Raw genomic sequence first — 21,352 nt, forward strand, 5'->3', positions numbered from 1 at the left:
TTAATGGCTGTTTTAGTGTATTATGTAAATATAGCATACTTATTTGAGCAGTTATTTCCTGTGTGACCTTGAGCAAGTCACTTAACCTCTTTATGTCTCAGTTTTCTCTTTTGTTTAATGGGGGTAATAAAAGAATCTTCCCTGTAGGGTTAATGTAATGATTGGAGGAGTAAATAGATATAAAGTAATTAGAATAGTGCTTGGCATAGAGTAAACATTAAATAAGTGCTTGATGATTATTATGGTTTTGTACAAATGCATTTTTGCCTGAATTTATTGCTTTTTATAATAAATTACTACAGGAGAAATTATTGGACAAAGGATGTTAACGTTTTAAGGCTCTTGATTTTCATGGTCAGATAACCTTCTAGTAAGGCTGTTCTAATTTACATTTCCAGCACAGTATTTCTTCATATCCTCTGAAATATCAGTTATTTTACTTTCCTTTACTCTTTGCCAAAGCGAATGACCTTAATAAGCGTCTATAATGTTGTTGAGCCTCTCTGTCTAGATTAGAACTCATATCTGGCCCTTCCTCTGGCTGTTCTCAGAGAGACTGACTTCAGGTTTGTAAACTGATCCTGGTTTGTGTGTGTGTGTGTGTGTGTGTGTGTGTGTGTGTGTGTGTGTGTTTGTTTGCTTAATCCAAAGGAAGAGTCTCTGTTGTTTAATAGGTAAGTTTAACCCATTCACATTTATTGTGATTTTCTACTTATTATGCTTTTTCTTTTCTGGTAGTAGATTCTACAGGCCACCAACTCAACAGACATTTGTGAGGTGCTAACCTAGGGTCTCTGGGGTCTGTTCTAGAAACCACTCAGATTGAGGATCCCCGGGTACAATGGCGGCGGGAGCAGGAGCACATGCTGAAGGATTACCTGGTGGTGGCCCAGGAGGCCCTGAGTGCACAAAAGGAGATCTACCAGGTGAAGCAGCAGCGCTTGGAGCTCGCGCAGCAGGAGTATCAACAGCTTCACGCCGTCTGGGAGCACAAGCTGGGCTCCCAGGTCAGCTGTGAGTACCTCCCCCGCCCCAGGACACCCACAAACACAACTACAGGGAAGAGGGAGTGGCCACACTGAGTCTTGCCTCTGTTGCCTCTCAGCGTTTCTCAGATCTACCTATTTTCGTTCATCTCCACTCCTTGTCCAAACCACCACCCTCTCTACTGTTTTCCGGCTCCTACTTGTGCTTTGCAATGATTCATCTACCATTTTCATTCCATTTCCGTTCATTCATTTGTCATCTCAAAATGCCAGACTTATTACCTGTCTTCTTATTGAAAGCCCTTCAGTGGCTGGGGGCAGTGGGGAGTTCTTGGTTAATGGATACTTTCAGTTTGGGAAGATGAAAAAGTTCTGGAGTTGGATGGTGGTGATGGCTGCACAACAGTACGAATGTCTTTAATGCCCCTGAGCTGTATATTTTAAAATGGTTAAAGTGGTAAGTTTTATGTTATGTGTATTTTGTCCCATTGCTCTTTCCATAGCCCACACAGTCACACGTGATCAGGCCCCTGCTGGCCACGCCCACCTCATTGCAGGCTCTCATTCACTAGGCTCCAGATGCGCTGAGTACGTACATCGTGCTCCTCTCGCCTGCCCTGCACCTTTCCACCTTGGGGCTTTTGAATTGCTGCTCCCCTGCCTAGGAAGCTTTTCTATTGGTCTGTTTGCACAGCTGGCTCCTTCTCACCCTTCCAGTCTCTTCCTTCAGGTCATGTCCTCTGAGAGGTTTGCTTCTGACATCCCCATCCACAGACTCCCTTCCCCAGCATTAGCCTCTGTAATGGCTCTCTGTTTATTTTGTTCATAACACGTATCACAGTACATCTGCTTATACGCTGCTGTCGGTATTTCTGAGTGGAGGAGATTTCCTGTCTCCCTGGTTTCTGCAGGAGGAGAAGAGGCGTGCCAGGGTCCCCAGTCCTCATTCCCAACATAGGGAGATGCCAGATCAGTAGCTTTCAAGGAGCCCGTTGACCTTTTCTGATGTGTTGAGGGTGTGTTTTTTTTTTTGGTAATTTACCACTTTTTTTTTTAACTTTTTAGAAATTTTAAATTTTTTTAATAATATTTATTTTCTCTTATTTTTTATTTTTTTGGCTGCGTCAGCACGTGGGATCTTTGTTGAGGCATGCGGAATCTTTCATCGTGGTGCACGGGCTTCTCTCTAGCAGTGGTGTGCGGGTTTTCTCTCTCTAGTTGTGGCGTGCGGGCTCCAGAACGCAAGGGCTCTGTAGTTTGCGGCACGCAGGCTCTCTAGTTGAGGCGTGTGAGCTCAGTAGTTGTGGTGCATGGGCTTAGTTGCCCTGCGGCATGTGGGATCTTTGTTCCCCAACGAGGGATTGAACCCACGTCCCCTGCATTGGAAGGCAGGTTCTTTACCACTGGACCACCAGGGAAGTCCCTACCACTGTTTTTTTTTTTTTTTTTTTTTTTTTTTTTGCGGTACGCGGGCCTCTCACTGTTGTGGCTTCTCCCATTGCGGAGCACAGGCTCCGGACGCGCAGGCTCCGCGGCCATGGCTCACGGGCCCAGCCGCTCCGCGGCATGTGGGATCTTCCCGGACCGGGGCACGAACCCGCGTCCCCTGCATCGACAGGCGGACTCTCAACCACTGCGCCACCAGGGAAGCCCCCTACCACTCTTTTTAATAACTAATACTTTCCTATGTTTAATGAGTGCTTACTACATGCTAGCCTGCAGTCTGAATATGTTATTTCAGTTAATTCTCATAACAGTTCTATGGGCAAGCACAGTTAATATCCTCCTGTAACAGATAAGGAATCTGCAGCCTAGAGAAGACCAATAACATGCCCAGGGTCTTACAGCTGGCAAGAGGTGATAAGTTGCAAACATATAAGTTCCGTCTGTCCCAACAACACCTGCACTGTGGGCCAAAGGGCCAGCATTAGGCCACAGTGTCAGGGTGTCCGTGGCTTGGCTGGGTCCTTAAACACTACCCCTGTCTTTGAGAAGTTTGGTCTGGGAGGAGGACTGTGAGTGGTTTATTCACTGTCCCAGCCCCGCCCCGTTCCTTGGCAATTCAAGAAAAAAAAAACAATCTCAGATTATAGAAAAGAACTGGATTACACTCATTAGCTATTTCTAGGTCAAATAATGTCCTAGAGATCATCATGAGGGTTTTAGCACTTAATCTATCTTAGTCAGCTGGGGGCTGCCATAACAAAATACCACAGAGTGGGTGGCTTCAACACAGACATTTATTTTCCCAAAGTTCTGGAGGCTGGAAGTCTGAGGTCAGGATGTCAGTATGGATGGGTTCTGGTGAGACCCCTCTTCCTGACTTCTCACTGTGTCTTCACGGGGCACAGAGAGAGAAAGAGAAACAGCAAGCTGCTGGTGTTTCTTCTTATAAGGTCACTAATCCCATCATGAGGGCCCCACCTTCATGACCTCATCTAACCCTAATTACCTCCCAAAGGCCCCTTCTCCAAATACCATCACATTAGGCATTAGGGCTTCAACATATGAATTTGGGTGGAACACAATTCAGTGTATAGCATTATTCTTACCAGAGCCCTGGAGGGAGATATTAATATTGCTCGTGAAACTCAGATTCAAAGAGGTAGAGGAGGGCTTCCCTGGTGGCGCAGTGGTTGAGAGTCCGCCTGCCGATGCAGGGGACACGGGTTCGTGCCCCGGTCCGGGAAGATCCCACATGCCGCGGAGCGGCTGGGCCCGTGAGCCATGGCCGCGGAGCCTGCGCGTCCGGAGCCTGTGCTCCGCAATGGGAGAGGCCACAACAGTGAGAGGCCCGCGTACCGCAAAAAAAAAAAAAAAAAAAAAAAGAGGGGAAACTGTTCTAGACTTAAAAAAAAAAAAGCCTATGGCAGCATAAACCCAGTGAAGTGTTTGTACCTTGACTAGACCCTGGGTGGAGGGGAAAGCTGCCATAAAAGATATTCTCAGGCAATTGGAGAATTTTCTTAGTTATCATAATGATGTTGTAGCTATGTAGGAGAATGTTCTGTTATTTATTTATTTATTTAATTTATTTTCTGTATTTTTTTCTTGGCCACGTCAGGTCTTCATTGCGGTGCGTGGGCTTCTCTCTAGTTGTGGCACACAGGTTTTTTCTCTCTCTAGTTGTGGTGCGTGGGCTTCAGGGTGTGTGGGCTCTGTAGTTTGTGGCACGCAGGCTCTCTAGTTGAGGCCCGTGAGCTCAGTAGTTGTGGCATGCAGGCTTAGTTGCCCTGCGGCATGTGGGATCTTAGTTCCCTGACCAGGGATCAAACCCGCATCCCCTGCATTGGAAGGCGGATCCTTTACCACTGGACCATCAGGGAAGTCCCGAGAGTGTCCTGTTTTTAAGACACATGTGTGGCATCATGTCTGCAGCTTAATTCCAAAAAAGTCCGGGGGGGGGAAAAATGAAAAAATTATGGTGTCAGTCTTAAATGAGCAGATCGATGATACATTGTTGGTTTTGAATATGGGATAGGTTTTCGTCTTTTGCCACCATTTTCCAGTAATCATTCTTTGAGGGCTTGCTATGAACCAGGCATCCTACTGAGAGAAAGAACTGGAGTGGAGGGAGGGATAGACAGAACATATGTGGGGAAATGTTCAACGTTGGTGGATCTAGGTGAAGGATCCATCAGTATTCATTACATTATGCTTTCAAATTTCCTGTAGACAGAAAGTTTCCAAAGTATAAAAGTAAGGTGGGGAAGAAAGAGTCAAGTGACAGGAATGAAGCATTCCTAGTGCGGGCTATCCTGAGTGTTGTGGGATGTTTAACAGCATTCCTGGTCTCTCTACCCGCTAGATGCCTGTAACATTCTCCACCCAGAGTTGTGATCACCAGAAACGTCTCCAGACACTGCCCTAGGGGGGCAAAATTGCCCCCGGCCGAAAACCACTGGTCTAGATAAACCACTTAGCGCAATTTCCTTAGAACATATTAATGGCTCAATAGATATTCTCTTGACAGGAAATACATTTTGAGAATGTCGACTCTGGAGCTGGACTGCTGGGGTTCAAATCCAGGATATGTAACTTCCTAGCTATCCATGTAACTTTGCACAAGTGATGCAGCTTCTCTCTGCCTCAAATTCTTCATCTGTAAAATTGACATAATAATAGTATCACATTGAGGTGTTATGGGGCTTAATTTAGTTAAATACAAAGTATTTGGAATAGTAGTTGTCACATTCTTAAGCTCGCAATAAATAATAACAATATTTATTTGATATTATTAATTCATTGGCATTTGAAACGACAAAGATTTTTAACTGATCCCTGGAACCAATAATAATAAATACATGATTCGTGGTAGGAATTGATACAGTCCTATCATATGACTTCGGACGCTACTAAATGCTCCATCAGGTTCAAAAACACCATCATTTTGGTTTTTCTTTTTCTTTTTTTTTTTTCTTTTTGGCCTCGCCACGCGGCATGTGGGATCTTAGTTCCCCGACCAGGGATCGAACCTGTGCCTCCTACATTGGAAGCTCGGGGTCTTAACCACTGGACCGCCAGGGAAGTCCCAAGACACCATCATTCTGAATGTTAAAGAAGGAGTCATCTCGGATCACTAGTCCTAAGATGCAAACCAGTGAGGGATGGCCCAGTCCAAGCATCCCAGGGAAATAGGCATGACCCAAGGCTCCTCATGACTTTCTTTGGATTTTATAAGCCAGGTTTGCCTTCCAAGTCAAGCTCTCCAGCATGTTGATAGACCGGTGAGGTAACATGCCTCCCTCTAACTCAGATGATCTGCTGGGGCTTGTGAGAGTTTTGCCACCTTGCCTTGGCTGCTGTAGGGCTGTGGCTGCAGGTGGGGCCCTGCCCTGGGGATGGAGGCTTTGTTGTCATCTCTGGCGCAATCTCTAGCTCCGTGGGGAAGGAAAAGAGAACTCACATTTAATGTACACCTATTAAATTTCTGGAGGGCAATATGCCGGCGCTCTACTTATGTTTAAAGTAACCTTGCTACACACACACACACACACACACATGCACACACGCACACACAATCTTGCGAGGTATTGTTGTTCCCATTTTACAAATAAAACTGAGGCCCAGAGAGGGAAAGTATCTTGCCCAAGGTCACACTGGTAAAAAGTGGCAGGAATAGCTTTTATACCCAGGAGTATCTGACCTCAAAACCAGTTCTCTTCATTTAATCCAAGTCAGCCAGTCAAATTCTAAGGTTTGGGGGCTCTACTGGGGTCCCTCCATCCTCTGAAAGAAGAGAACTTGGGAGAGCTGGGTTCTTTGGGACCTCACCATGCTCCTTCCTCCTCCGGGCCTTGGTTTCCCATTTGAAAAATCCATCACTGGGAGCCTTGCAGCTAAAAATGCCAGTTGAACCACCTACGTGCTTTCACTCATTCCTGAAACTAAGAAAATATCAGATAAGAGATTTTTATGGCATACATGTACAAGGACAGGGAGACTTGGAGAGAAGAGAACAGCGGTAAAATACGGAGGCTGGAAAGCAGAAGGTCAGGTGGCAGCCTGTCTGATAGAGTGGAGAAAAGAGAAAATGGGCTGATAGTGAGGGAAAAAACAGGCCTCTAGTCTACCTGGAGCACGCGCAAAAGCCTCAGGAATTGGAGGGAGTGGCTGTCTCAGCGTGGAAGTGACGTGAGGAGGGCCTGAAAGAAGATTGGAGGAAAGTTGTTCCTGAGACACAGACCACCAGATCTCCTTCCCAGATCAGTGGCACCAGGCCACTGCTCATCCCCAACGTGGGGAAAAATCGGAGGTTTCTTTTTTTGAGGTGCATCATACTGAAAACATGGTGATTAAGTGAACATGGACTTGAGGATTGAGACCCCAGCCCGCCTGTACCACTTGACTCCCAGAAGGGTGCCAGGCTATTACCCTGCGGGCTAGACAGTAGAAGAGTGTGGGGAATCGGAGTCTCTTCTCTTCAGAGAAAAGAGATGTGAAGAGAAAAGATGTAAAGACACTGACAGTGAGGATTCCTAGATGAAACAATCCAGCCAAATCACATCCCAAATAACCCACAGTCAATCATGTAACCCCTCATCAACAAGCTCCACTCCAGCCAGCTTTTTGGGCCCCCAGTCTTAAGGGTGAGCAGACAGCTGAGATTCCAGACATCCATGGAAAAGCCTCTAACATGAACAATAGAGCTTAAAACAAACACATGGTGATAGGGAGCCCTTGTAGGAAACAGGGAATATGCGTGGAGAAGAAAACATCGAGAGAAGCTACACAACCATGAAACTAAAACAGGATGCTACATTTTATTAAGAAAAAAAAAAAAGGAGTCTTCAGAGAACACAGAAGAGCCTTAGGAAATTAAACTATGAGAGTAGAAATGAAAAATCCACAGGAAGCCTGGAAGGTAAAACAAAGTTTTCTAAAAAGCAGAACAAAAATAAAATGAGACGGAAAAAAAGACCATCAGGCCAAGAACTCTATCTGAGCAATAAAAGCTCCAGATAGAGCAGAAGAAACAGAGGGGAAGAAGCATCAGTGACATAATGCAGAAAAATTTCCCAGAACTGATAGAGGAGAGTTTTTAGATTGAAAGAGCTCAGTGAGCACCCAACACAATGGATAAAAGTTAACTCACACCAAAGACATATCATTGTGCAACTTCAAACACTGGGAACGATTCAAGATCCTAAAAGCTTTCAGAGAGGAAAACCAGGTCACACAAAAATGATCAGGACTCAGAATAGCTCCAGGCTTCTCAACAGTAACACTAGAAACCTAAAAGACAATGGAGCGATGCATTCACACTTTTAAGGAAATTCATTTCCGACTGAGAAGTCTATATCCAGCAAGACTACCTTTAATCGAGGGCCGGCTAGAATAACGATCTTTTTAGACATGCAAGTTTTCCAAAAGTTTATTTCCTTCAGGGGTCCTTTCTCAGGAAGCTCCTGGAAGTGATATTCTGCCAAAATGAGGGGGTAGTCACAGAGGGGGAAACATGGTATTTAGGGAGGAGGAGAGAAGGAGGCAAGGAGGGGGGTCTCAGGATGCCAGCTGTGCAGAGAGAGTGCACTGGCACATGCCTTGCGAGACAGAGCCCAAGAGAGGAACTCTGTGAGAGGAGATTTAGATAACTGGCCAAGTGTGAAGCTGAATCAGTGTTAAATTTGTGGAAAGTAGGCACGCATAAAAATGATCATTATTAACTCTAGGAAAAACAACCCAAAAACTGTGCTGGAAAGAAAAAGTAGGCAAAGTTGGCTATATGCCTCGGCCCTGAATAGTGTTTGCAGTGTAAAAGTAATGCAAACACTGAAGGTTGCTCTCGCCAGAGTTATCTGATGAGAAGCTGGGAGGGGTGTCCTGTGTGGGGTTGGGGCCGAGAAAGGGAGTGAAGCTAACACTCCATCCTCCAGAGAGAGAAGTGAATAAATCATGCCTAAGACTGAAAAAAATCAAGAAACAGCAAAACATGCATATTAACAGACTCACACGGGTGGGCACCCAAGAAACTGGCTGAACCTGTTGAAACAGTTTCTTTTTCATGAGTGAGATAAGCGGATTGGGGAATGCTCTTTTTTTAATAGCAAATCTTGGGTGTATAAAATATATAGTATTTTATATATACTGTTAAACTGTTCATATATAACTTGAATAAAAACTAAAAATTAAACCTATAAAAAGGTGTCACCTTGAAGGCACACCTGTTTGAATTTAAAATTATTTTGTTGTGGGTTAGTGAGGGGACATGGACACAGAAAGGAAGCTGATGACCTGTTTCCTGATTGGGGTGCTGGTCACTTGAGTGTGTTTCTTTTGTGAAAATTTATCAAGCTGCACACATGATTTGTGTACTTTTCCATTCTCGCATGTATTTTTCACTTCAACAAAAAGTTTATTTAAAAAATAACAGGCCATGGGCTTCCCTGGTGGCGCAGTGGTTGAGAGTCCGCCTGCCAATGCAGGGGACACAGGTTCATGCCCCGGTCCGGGAAGATCCCACATGCCGCGGAGCGGCTGGGCCCGTGAGCCATGGCCGCTGAGCCTGCGCGTCCGGAGCCTGTGCTCCGCAACGGGAGAGGCCACAACAGTGAGAGGCCCGCGTACCGCAAAAAAAATAAAATAACAGGCCACATCCCACTTCAGCAGCTTTGGGTATAAACAGTGCATTTCACAGTGATTCTCCAGAGGGTAATAATTCTAGCCCCTGGTGGCCCAGTTGGCAGAGTCTGTTCTTTTTTGGGTTCCCTTCCCTGGAAGGTTTCTAAATGTGCCCATGGAACACATTCACTTTCCACAATCAGCCCTGGCAGCGCTGATCCCCACGGCGACCCTCTCCTTCTTGGGGTCAGGACTTGCCATGCTTCACAGGCTCTCCCAGTCTGCTAACAACTCCCCTCAGCACTTCCCCCTAGTGTAGACCCCCCATCCAGCAGCACCGATGAGCAGGGTGTTTAGCAGGACGGGGTGCTCACGGAACGGGCACCCCCCATTTTAGCTGTATCCCCATCTTATTTCCTCACTGATGACTCCTCTTGTCTTTTTACCATGTTTGCGCTGCCAATAGGTGGGTAACGATTGTTAATTACCTTAAAATTTTTCCAAAAGTGCCTATCTGGGGAATTTGCTTAAGTCAGTGCCTCCAGCTGTGGATCCAGCTAGGTCCCTCCCCTGAGATCCCCAAGTCCAGCAAAGACCAGAGTGCAGAAAATGAAAGCTTCAAATTGGAAACAAAACATGTGTCTGGAGTCCCTGTTCCATGCTCACGACGAGGTCTCCGAGGTCCTCCCTGTTCAGGTGTTCCGGCCACTCATCTCTTCTGGTAAAGCCTGGCTTCCATCCTCATCCTCATTCTCTTCATCACCACCATCATTGCAAACTCAGCAGAGACGTAATGCTACCCATGGTGCAGAATGACTTGTCAGTTACTCTGCAGGGCAGTTTTGTTTCCCAAACTTCCCAGTGTTCCATTTTAACTTTAACTTTCCTTATGCATAATCAAAAGGTCCACTCAGGTATTTTAACCAAATCCAAAGAGCAGAGCAGCGTCTCCTTCATGACTGTCCCTTCTACCTCCAGACACTGAAAATTGCTAGCAATCTCCAAATAAGCCTCTCTAGCCTCAGAAAAATACAGGTCGCAGCAGGTGATGTTAAGTGGAAAGGGGAGGTGATGAAATTGCTCAGACTATGGGATTAAGGACTTGGGAGAAACGCTTCTCTGGCCTGTCTCCCAAGAATGACTGTCCCTTTCCTGAACAGTGGGGCTGTGTTTACCTTAAAGACACAGTGACTCTTACATGGGGCCGATTTTCCTCTTCACATCAGCAGGTAGAAAGCTCAGAGCCAGGTCTGTGGCCGCGGGTCAGGAAGTGGGACCTCATGGTATGCAGTGAGCTCTAATCTCATGCCACTGGCTTCCTCACTTTCATTGTCCCTTGTCTCATTTTCCTTACTTTTTTTTTTTTTTTTTTTTTTTGCGGTACACGGGCCTCTCACTGCTGTGGCCTCTCCCGTTGCGGAGCACAGGCTCCGGACGCGCAGGCTCAGCGGCCATGGCTCACGGGCCCAGCCGCTCCGCGGCATGCGGGATCTTCCCGGACCGGGGCACAAACCCGTGTCCCCTGCATCGGCAGGCGGACTCTCAACCACTGCGCCACCAGGGAAGCCCTCATTTTCCTTACTTTAAATGGATCACTCTGTTGTGTCCATTTTTGTAAGCCTTAAAATCCTTTATCAAGACACAAAGAAATACTGCTTTTAAAACGCAGTAAGATTACAGCTAAAGGCATACCTCATTGACACTTCACAGATTGTGATTTTTACAAACTGAAGGTTTGTGGCAACCTGGCGTTGTCAGATGATGGTTAGCATTCTTTAGCAATAAAGTATTTTTTAATTAAGATATGTACTTTTTTTAGGCATAATGCTATTGCACACTTAATAGACTGCAGTATAGTGTAAACATAGATCTTTTAGGCACTGGAAAACAAAAAAATTCGTGTGACTCGCTTCATTGCAATAATCACTTTATTGCGATAACCGCTTTATTACGGTGGTCTGGAACCAAACCCATAGTATCTCTGAGGTATGACTGTACATGATAGAACTGTAGATAAACGTTGGATGGTAACTTGGAGAGAAGGTAATTGTATTAGGGTGATAGTGTTACAGGTAATTTATTTTCCTTTTCAAATGTACATTAATATTGTAGAGTGCAATAAATATTTTTAGTAATTCCTTCGGATTAAAAATTGTATGTTTGTGTTAGAAAATGTAGCAAAGACAAAAATACAAAGACGAAAATGAATGTTATTCATCATTCAAATCTCTCTAGATAGCAGTATTATGTTTTTGCTATATTTCTCTCTGGTCTTTTTCCAGATGTGTGTGTGTGTGTGTGTGTGTGTGTGTGTGTGTGTATTTGTTAACTGTGTATATTTTACAAATTTAACTTATTCCTTCTTTGTGGTTTTTTGTAAATTATTGTTTTTATGTAACAGTAAGTTTTGGACATTTCCCAAATGTTCAGTATCCTTCGGCACCATCGTTTTAAATCACTTAAGTTGTATAGTCCCCGTTTTATATGTGTACCGTATTTATTTGACAAATTCCCCTTTGTTGGACATTCAGGTTGCTCACTAATCGTCATTCCTTTCTGGGTTTACCTAGATGGCCAAATAAGCCAACTTGACCAAAATGTGTTTCTTCTATAGAAGATTTTTTTTCCTTTTTCCTTGCAGTGGTCTCCGGTTCGTCATCCAGCTCTAAGTATGACCCTGAGATCCTGAAGGCTGAAATTGCCACAGCAAAATCCCGGGTAGGTCCTCTTTGCTTATACTGTTGATGGGGGTCACTGAGCAGCCTTAGGCTACTAGCCCACCCACAAGAGCAGAGGAGATGCTTCAACCAGGCAGCGGCAGCCAGTGCTGACTAACAAGATTCTAAATAATGACAATAGTAGCAGTAGTAGCCGTCGTTTCTGTAATAGTAATGGTGATAGCAGCCACCCTTTCTCAAGCACTCACTCTATGCCAGGAGTAGCCCTAAATGCTTCACGAGTTCTACGTCATGCCCTTGAGACAGCCCCACGAAGTAGCCACTGTCAATATCTGCATTTTGAAGATGAGCCGACAGTGGCTTAGGGGGGGACTAAGTGACTTGCCCAAGGTCACAGGGACTCAAGGCTTACTTTGAAGTTTTTAGTGTAAGGAGCTATTTTGCTGGGACTTCCCTGGCAGCCCAGTGGTTACGACTTCGCCTTCCGATGCAGGTGGCCGGGGTTTGATCCCTAGGCGGGGAGCTAAGATCCCACATGCCTAGCGACTGAGAAACCGAAAACATAAAACAGAAGCAATAATGTAACACATTCAATGAAGACTTTAAAAAGGGTCCACATCAAAAAGATCTTAAAAAAAAAAAAAAAAGATGCTGTCTTGCTAATCACTGCTTATTCTGCAGTACTGTATTTGATTACTTCCTGATTACCTTAGGGGGAGAGATATTTTTATTCCCCCTTGACTGATGTGGAAACGGAGGATCAGCAGTCAGATGACTTGCTCAAGGTGAAGTCAGTGTTGTGAACACTGGTTTAGTGCACCTTCACATAGGTGCACTAAAATTCAGATGCCTGCAAGAACACATGAAAGGGGGGCGGGGGCTGGCAGTGAGGCAGTAGGGAGTAGTGGGGACTGTGTAGCCTAGGGGGTGGGCCCTGTCTAAAGGGGTAGTGGAATTTCAGCCCTACGCTCTTATGGCCATGCTGGAATGTAGGCTCCGCATTGGCAGATCTTCCAGTATTTTTAGAAAAGAACTGTATATCTAGGCCAAGTATATGAAACATCTCAATATTTAATCATTAGCAACTAATTTTTAAAAATTTAATAGCACTGCAAGCCAAACAAAGCAATCCTGCAGGCTGAAGCTGGCTCCCTGGCCGTGTCTTGCCTGTAAAGTTACCACGTTGCCTCTTACCTCCATGCACTAGCATATCCAGTGCCTGCTTTAAGTAATGCACGACCCAGGAAATTGCTATTCTCCTCATCTGTCAGAATAGGAAGGGGAGGCTCACAGAGGTGAGGTGGCATGAAAGAGGTTAGCCAGCTCCTGTCCGCTGCCTGTTTCTCTGGCGCAAGGGCAGCTAGGAATGACCTGCAGGACAGCTGGACTGGGACGCCAACCGAATGCACAGCTGCTGAGACCCAGGCGACATCAGTGAGGGGGGCCCGAGGGATGTTGACCTGATCATTATGCAGGGGCAGTGGGGGACTCTGGATTGATACCAACCTCTGACCCAGCCCCGTGTGTGGTCTTCTGCCATCCAGGTTAACAAGCTGAAGAGAGAGATGGCTCATCTCCAACAGGAGCTACAGTTCAAAGAGCGTGGCTTTCAGACACTGAAGAAGTAAGTCCACCCTGCAGTGTGGGGCATGGGGATTGCCCCCAAGCCGTGCTCCCCTCCTGTCCTCTCTGTCCCCCTCCCCTTCAGTCTCTCTCCATCCTCCTCGAAATGGGGCTCTCTAATCATTCGATTCCAGTTCTATTCCACTGGCATTTACTGTCACCCAACATTGAGGTTTGGAAAGAGAAAAGGGGAATCATTTCAGACCACCTGGTTCTCATCGTCCTCTGAATTCCCGAAGCCGTTAAAGTCTGTTCCATTCAGTTGAGTTTTGCCAGCCGGTCATAGAAACAAGCGTCGTTGGGCATTTCTGTGCAGCAGTCTCATCCCCTCCAGTAGATCCGGGAGAGTCTGATACGCACACAGACAAAACCGCCTCTTTCCATGGCCCCTAAAAGTGAGCAACGACTTCAGCTAGTGAGCTCCCCAGAAGGAACAAGGGTCTCTTCCACAACAAACGAATTATGAGGAGAGTGGGCACCATGCCGTGCATGCTGTGCTTATGGGTGACTGCAGGGGTTTCCAGAACTTGGACCAAATGTAATTTTCACTTTTAGAAGCTGACTTGCAGCCAAGCAAGATACAGCTCTGTTGTTTCCTTAGAGAAGATGTCTTCATTGTCACTCTCATGATCGTACTAGCTAAGACTTGTTGAGCAGATACTCTGTGCCAGGGAGGACTTTCAGTATTTCTGCACGGGTGACCTCATCACAACTCTGTAAGCAGTGCTCTTTTAGCTGACCCCGTTGTATAGATGGGCACATAGTCAGTGCCCCTAAGAGTTAGCTTATTGTCATTGTTAACCAGGGGGATCATCGAGACTTGTGCATTGAGTCATGTTCAGTACATCTGATGGGCTTACGGGATGGTCATTACAGAGGTGCCTGGTAGCCCTCGTGGGAGCTCCAAGGAGTACAGCCAGTTTTTTTTTTTTTTTTTTTTTGCTGTACGCGGGCCTCTCACTGTTGTGGCCTCTCCCGTTGCGGAGCACAGGCTCCGGACGCGCAGGCTCAGCGGCCATGGCTCACGGGCCCAGCCGCTCCGCGGCATGTGGAATCTTCCCAGACCGGGGCACGAACTCGTGTCCCCTGCATCGGCAGGCGGACTCTCAACCACTGCGCCACCAGGGAAGCCCTGACTGTACCTTTACCTCATTCCCTGGACCTCAGTCCACTCTTCACCACTCTGTGGCCACAGCCCCGAGCCTTTGGGTGTCCGTCTCCAAGTCCAATTAATCGAGCAAACTGTGACCACCAGTCGAGGGGCCGGTTGGTTCTTATTCACATCTCCCCACTCCCCAGACCCCGCCCCCCCCCCCCGCCCATTCCAGAACACAGGGTAGAAGGAAGTATGGCTTTGGATTATAGATTGTGTAGAGTACCTTTTTGTGTTCTGTATTATGGCTTTGTGTTTATATATTTGTGTTTCTATAGATATATGTTATTTCGGTAGGTATATATACATATGCCAATCCCGTCTCTCAAACCGGGTCCTAGTCTCATTAGGACAAGGGGCCGTGCTTTACGCTTCTTCGTAATCACCAGTGGTGCCAAGGACAGTTGAGGGCAGTACTGTGACTTCCGAAAATTCCTTAGTGGAGCAGCTTCTGAGCACATAGTTTAAGGGCTACTCACTCTCAGCGCAGGTGCCCTTCCCTTTCCTCTCCCGCCTCCCCACTCCCCACTCTGGGATCCTCTGGAGCTTCGGGTTAAAACACTTCCCATTATCCTCCGAGCCACCACAAACCTGTTTTACCACTTTGTCACCCTGCAGCAGCATTGAAAATTCTTGTTGCTTGGTAAGCTGACGCTGAAACCCCGAAGACAAACCTCCTTTCTTTCCCCTTCCCTCTCCCGCCCGTTTGATATGGGGCCCAGATAAGACTGCATCGCGGCTCTGGCTACCCACACTCCTGGCCGGAAGCCGGCCCCGTGTTCACTGTGGAAGAAGTGAAACCATTCTGCTTTAATGGGCACCTTGGCAGAGAGGGTTAGGGATGTTGCCGCAAGGGACAGATGGCCTAGGTTCAAATCTCAGTTCCCTGGGAACGTGGAAAAGTGGCTTAACCCCCTTGAGCTCCTGTTTCTTTATCTGAAAAATAAGTTATTGTAAACATTGAATTGGAAAATCCACGTGGAGCGCGTGACTCTGCCTGGCACATAGGGAGAGCCCAGTGAGCGGAAGAGGGTGGTGACCTCTAGCTACTTGCCTGCCTGCGCTTGGGAAGGAACTCAGATGAACTCTGTGTCCTCCCTGGGCTCGAGGCCGCGCTGGGTATGTGCTTGTGTACCCGTCTCCTCGTCTCTACTCCCTTTAAGAGCAGTTTTTATTCGGCCTCACTGATGGGGCTGAAAATAGACCTGCGAGACCCCCTAGCTTGTGAGCGTCAGAGCTTGGTTTGGAACCCGGGACTCTTGGATTTTGAAGCTCGTGTGTTAATACCTCCCTTCCTGGTATCATCCCAGATGACCCCCTCCCCAGACCCAGAAAACATCAGGCCCCTTACCCTCTCGCTTGGGACCCTTTTCAAAGTGTCTAGTGGGGGATGACCCAGTCACTTCGTGGCCTCCTCTCTTTTCAGAACCTGGGGGAAGCTGAAACTCATCCCTTTGTTCACTTCATGGTCAGCAAACCCAGTTTTAAAAAGCAAAAAGGTGGCTGAGGATTGAAGCATACCTCGTAGAGGAGCCCGAAAAGAAAAATCAAGCCCAAAGCTTGGGATTTGGCCCTGTCAGCTGCCCTGAGCCCTCATCAACGGGAAGTCTAGGCCCACCAGCCCCGTGGGAGGAGGAGGGCAGGACAGCATCTTTCTGCATGTCCCCAGGGCCACCCTGCCCAGGTGAGGGTTGTCTGGACAAGTCCAAGAGGAGTCGGCCGCCGTCAGAGCCTTTGCCTTGCGTCTCTGTGGCTGCCCTGTGGCTGCCGGGTGTGTGAGTCTCTCAAGTGCTGCGAGAAAGGACAGCTGTGTAATTTGGAAATCCTAAAACACACCCTCTCCTTCCCACCAACCACGCAACTTTTCTTTCCCTTAAAAAAAAAAGATTCATTCACTGGGTGCATAATGGTAACCCTTTGTTCGCCTCCCCCGCTCCCCAGTCCTAAGAGTGTTCCTTCTCCCGGCTACTCTCTGGAGCCGGATTCCAGAGGCTGGGTTGCTAAGGCCGCCGGGAGCCATCAGGTAGAAGGCGCCTGAGGAGGCCGAGGCCTGGCAGACAGACCATGTCTGTCCCTTCCTGAGGATTCAAAGCCACCCTCCCCCAGCTGGCAGAGGACAGCCGGGCACAGACCCTTCCCCAGAGCCCCCAGCCCTGTTCAAGCAAACCGCGTCTCCCCTGCACCCCTTTCCCATTTGGGGCAGGGCCACCTCCGGTCCCAGACACTCGGCTCTGCTGGGGAAAAGCTCCCATAGACTAATTTTTCAAACTAAATCTGAGACCAGTCTTAGCCGACCGGGCAAGCTTGCCCAGGCCCAAGTCCTCGAAAGGAACAGACAGGCTATTTTTAGTGGGAAGACATAACTGGGGCTTTGTCTTCCCCACACGGAGGAGGCTGAAATAACGGAAGGGGGAGGGCCGAGCTGAGACCGCATCTTCCCCCCACCCCCTACCAACCCACTCCCCTGCTCACAGGCCCCGACAATGAGGCCAGGATGGCAACCTGTGATTCCCCAGTCAGGTTATTTTTAGCCCAGGACACTTTGGCCTCTAGCAGGAAACCAGAAAGGAATGCCTACGAGTGGTTTCTCATCCTGAAATAATGGGATTGTGGTGTTCCCGTAGCCTGTAAAACTTCCTTTTCTTCCCCGGGAACTGAAACCTCGGCCCTAGCCTTTGATGAAAGTGTGAAGCAGTTAAATTTTCTCTCTGCCCTTCAGAACCTTTTCCACGCACAGCCTTCCTTCCCCAGAGGGCTGGGCTCCCCACCACCTCTGATTTGTCTGACCTTCAGAAAACGACACCGTTCCCCTTGGCTTTTTTACTCCCATCGTCCCCCATCAGAACGAACCTGTGTGTAGGGCCTGGATCAGCTAGGAAGCTCCCAAGGATGGAAGTATTCTAACTCCTCACATTTGCCTGGTACTCCCTAGTTCCCCACCTGATGTTCCATCCTTTTCCCATTTGACATTTCCTCACAGCTCTGTGAACATGGGCCGGGCAAGATGACATTATCCAGGTTTTCTCAGAGGAGGAAACTGAGGCTCCATGTGCGTGAGGGCCATGCCCAAGGTCACACTACTAAGTGGTAGGGCTGGGAGTTCTGCATCCTTCTAACCTTTCCTTCCCTGTGGCCATTAACGAGAGGAGCAAAGTCATCCCTGTGGTTCTCACCAGGGATGACTTTGCTCCTCTCCCCCAAGAGACATGAGGTAAAGGATGGAGACACTTTTGGTTGTCACAACTCAAGGTCAGGATGCTGCTAGCATCTAGTGGGCAGACACCGGGGGTGCTACCAAACAGCCTACAATGCACAGGACAGCCCGACAACAAAGAAGAGCCTAGCCCCAAGAATCCTGAGGTTGAGAGAGCCAGATTAAAGGACACGAAAAGATGTTCAACGTTGCAGATCATCGGGAAATGCAAATCAAAGACCACAATGAGCTATTACTTCACACCTGTCAGAATGGCTATCGTCAAAAAGAACACAAATAACAAATGTTGGTGAGGATGTGGAGAAAAGGGAACCCCTCCTACACTGTTGGTAGGAATGTAAATTGGTGCAGCCGCTGTAGAAAACAGTATGGAGATTTCTCAGAAAACTAAAAACAGAACTACCATATGACTCAGCAATTCCACTCCTGGGTATATATCCAAAAAACACTAATTCAAAAAGATACATGTACCCCAACGTTCATAGCAGCATTACTTACAATTGTTGAGGTGTGGAAGCAACCTAAGTGTCTGTCAACAGATGAATGGATAAAGAACATGTGGTATATATACTGTATACAGTGGAATACTACTCAGCCATGAAAAAGAATGGAATTTTGCCATTTGCAGCAACACCCTAAGTGAAATAAGTCAGACAGAGAAAGACAAATACTGTATGATAACACTTATATGTGGAATCTAAAAAATACAACAAACTAGTGAATAAAACAAAAAGAAGCAGACTCACAGGTATAGAGAACAAACTAGTGGTTACCAGTGGGGAGAGGGGAGGAGGAAGGGGCAGTATAGAGGTAGGGAGATAAAAGGGTTATTATGGGATTATATGAAATCATGTGGGTGAAACTTTGAAAATTGTCAGGTACTATAGAATTTAAAGAATCTTTCATTCAATAAATAAAGTAAAATAAAACAAAATAACGTTAAGGGGGAAGAAAAGGACTGTTCCATGCCAGATACTAAAACTACACAAACATATTCAAGCCTGGCTCAAGGATGTAATCAGGGAAGGCTTCCTGTAAGAGTTGACTTCAAGAATGGTGTTGCTTCTGCAGCCCCACACTATGGGACATTTGCAGTCTGACAGGGACCTTCTGTGCCTTATCCAATAGGCAGGACCTGGGGAAGAAGGGTATGCAGGGAAGAGAGGAGACTTCTTCCAGGACTGAAGCACTATGGTCTATGCTTTTCTTCTGGGGAAACCCCATCCCTCGGCCTGTCTCTCTCTGTCTGACCTTTCCTGTTGACTGTCTCCTAGAATCGATAAGAAAATGTCTGATGCTCAGGGCAGCTACAAACTGGACGAAGCGCAGGCTGTCCTGAGAGAAACAAAAGCCATCAAAAAGGCCATCACCTGTGGAGAAAAGGAAAAGCAAGATCTCATTAAGGTACGAGAGTTCCCAGTGATGTGGGCCCCATCCCAGTTTCTCCTGAGCACCTTCCTACGCCAGGACTCATGTGGGCTATTTCCACATGCTGCAAGATCTGTGAGTTCTCCTCACTAGTTCTCTTGGGCTTTTAGTCTCATTTTTATAGGGGAGGAAATGGAGGTTCAGAAGCATGAAGTGACTTGCCTAAGGTCACACAGCCAGTGTCAATGGCAGAGCTGGAACAGGAGCTCTCTGGTCTAGTCTAAAGGCCACCTCCTTGCCACTAGCTTTAGCCATCTGGCTTATTTTGCACAGAACCAAATGGAGGGAGGTGGTTTCAACATCACCTCGACATCAAAATGTAGCATCTTTGTAAGCATTTCATTTCATGTTCCAACTCTGTGCTGGGAAGTGACAAAGGATGACAGATACGACTTAATATCTCTCAGGCAGTAGTGCCAAGCACTTTGCAAGCACTGTTCCTCACGTATCCCTTACATCAGTGCTAGGTTATCTCCGTCATACAGCAAAAGACTGCACAGATCGGAGAGTAAGTGGTAGAGCCAAGATTCAAACCCATGGACAACTGACTCAGAAGCCCATTCTCTTAACCCCTGTACATCCCACCTACCCTCAAAGGAACTGCCTCCTTGACCTCTGAGATATTCTGTTTTCATTCCCATCGGCAGATGAGCAGTCAAGCTCAGAGACACTGTAAATGAGTTGGTGAAGGAAGCTTTGCACTCTGTGAGAAACAGAATAATTTCATAGCTCCTGCCCAGGACTGCAGCCCAGTGACAAGACATTAGCAGACAGTGAGGCATGTTCCGATCGTGTTTAGCAGTTAAGAGTACCAAGTCGGATAGACCAAAACCAAATCCTGGTTCTGTCAGTTGCCAGCTTCTCCCTGTAACAACTCCCTCGTGGATAAAATGGGGGATAATCATAGGTTACTCCTCGCAGGACCGTGATTAGGATTAAATCAGATCATGGTAGAGCTGACAGTTATTGAGTATTGACTGAACTAGTGCTTTACACCGGTCATCTCGTTTCATCAATATGATAGCCCTGTGAGATAGGACCCGTGATTATTCCCATTTTGCAGGAGAGGAAACTGAGGCACAGAGAGCTTCATCAACAAGCTCAGACCACACAGCTAGGAAGTAGCAGAGCAGGGGTTCCAGCTCAGTCCGTGTGTCTCCAGGGCCGGTGTCCACACTGGTTGACCCCATGTAAAGGGCCTGGCCCAGTGCTTGGCACCTGCTCACTAGTAGCTCTTTACAGGCTACGTGGGATGTCTAGGGGGAGCTTGGGTTCCTAGTAGATTCACAGAGAGTGACAGGCCCAGAGCTCCCTCCCAGGAGGGTGCGTCGCCAACCCTGCCCTCCGTTCCAGAGCCTCGCCATGCTGAAGGACGGCTTCCACACCGACAGAGGGTCTCACTCTGACCTGTGGTCCAGCAGCAGCTCTCTGGAGAGTTCAGGTTTCCCGCTGCCGAAACAGTACCTGGATGTGAGCTCCCAGACGGACATCTCAGGAAGTGTGAGTAGACAGCGTGTGCTGCTGCTGCGGGCCCCCAAGGGACAGAGTACCCTTCTTGTGACTCACCTGAGGAGCTGGCTGGTGAATGTCTATGGGCCTGGCTGCTAACTCAGCCTTCTGGAGCTCCGTTCTCTTGCAGACCTCCTGGCCCCCGGATGACATGAGATGATGATGTGGAGAAAAAGCCAGCACTGACTCCCTGGCCACGTGAATGCATCTCTAGATGCTGCACAGAAAGTATGTCTGAAGGACCAGGCGTCTTTCTCTGGTTTCCTTCGTGCTAATTTGCAGCGCCATTCTGTTGTTCTTTCACCAGCTGGGAAACAGGATATTTCCCTCCTGTTCATCCCAAAACAATGCATACAGCTTTCAGACAGCTGCTTGCCTCCCAGTTCAAAAGCTCAGCCCGGTCAGAGTAATGAATAGTGCAAGTGCTGTCCCAGACATCGCTCCTGAAACTCTTAGAGCAGGACTGACCCACGGCAATCCATAACTTTGAAGAGCTTTTGTTTTCCTAGAGCAGGTGACATTGAATGAACCAGCCTCCATGGCTAAATGCTATTCTGTCTGGTCTCTATAGTCGTGTTCCCACTTGTGAGGGGAAGCTGTGTTCACGTCTGATGGGGTGAGCCTTGTAGCTTCTTGCCACTCCCGACAGAGCGTGGCGTGGCAAACGGGGCCGCGCTCTCCTTCCCCACACCACCCATGT

General features: G+C 47.4%; 1 protein-coding gene across 2 annotated transcripts in view; it reads left to right on the top strand.

The window, feature by feature from the left end:
* WWC1 (WW and C2 domain containing 1) overlaps positions 1-21,352 on the top strand; it is a 152,254-nt gene that overhangs the window by 87,104 nt on the left and 43,798 nt on the right. For both annotated transcript variants that reach the window (XM_030829984.3, XM_060296580.2), the window contains exons 3-7: positions 811-1,014; positions 11,689-11,765; positions 13,270-13,349; positions 18,990-19,119; positions 20,497-20,643. In XM_030829984.3, the coding sequence (XP_030685844.2) occupies positions 811-1,014; positions 11,689-11,765; positions 13,270-13,349; positions 18,990-19,119; positions 20,497-20,643 (638 nt within the window). The remainder of the gene's footprint in view (positions 1-810; positions 1,015-11,688; positions 11,766-13,269; positions 13,350-18,989; positions 19,120-20,496; positions 20,644-21,352) is intronic.

Source organism: Globicephala melas, chromosome 3 (assembly GCF_963455315.2).
Source record: "Globicephala melas chromosome 3, mGloMel1.2, whole genome shotgun sequence".
Lineage (NCBI taxonomy): Eukaryota > Metazoa > Chordata > Mammalia > Artiodactyla > Delphinidae > Globicephala > Globicephala melas.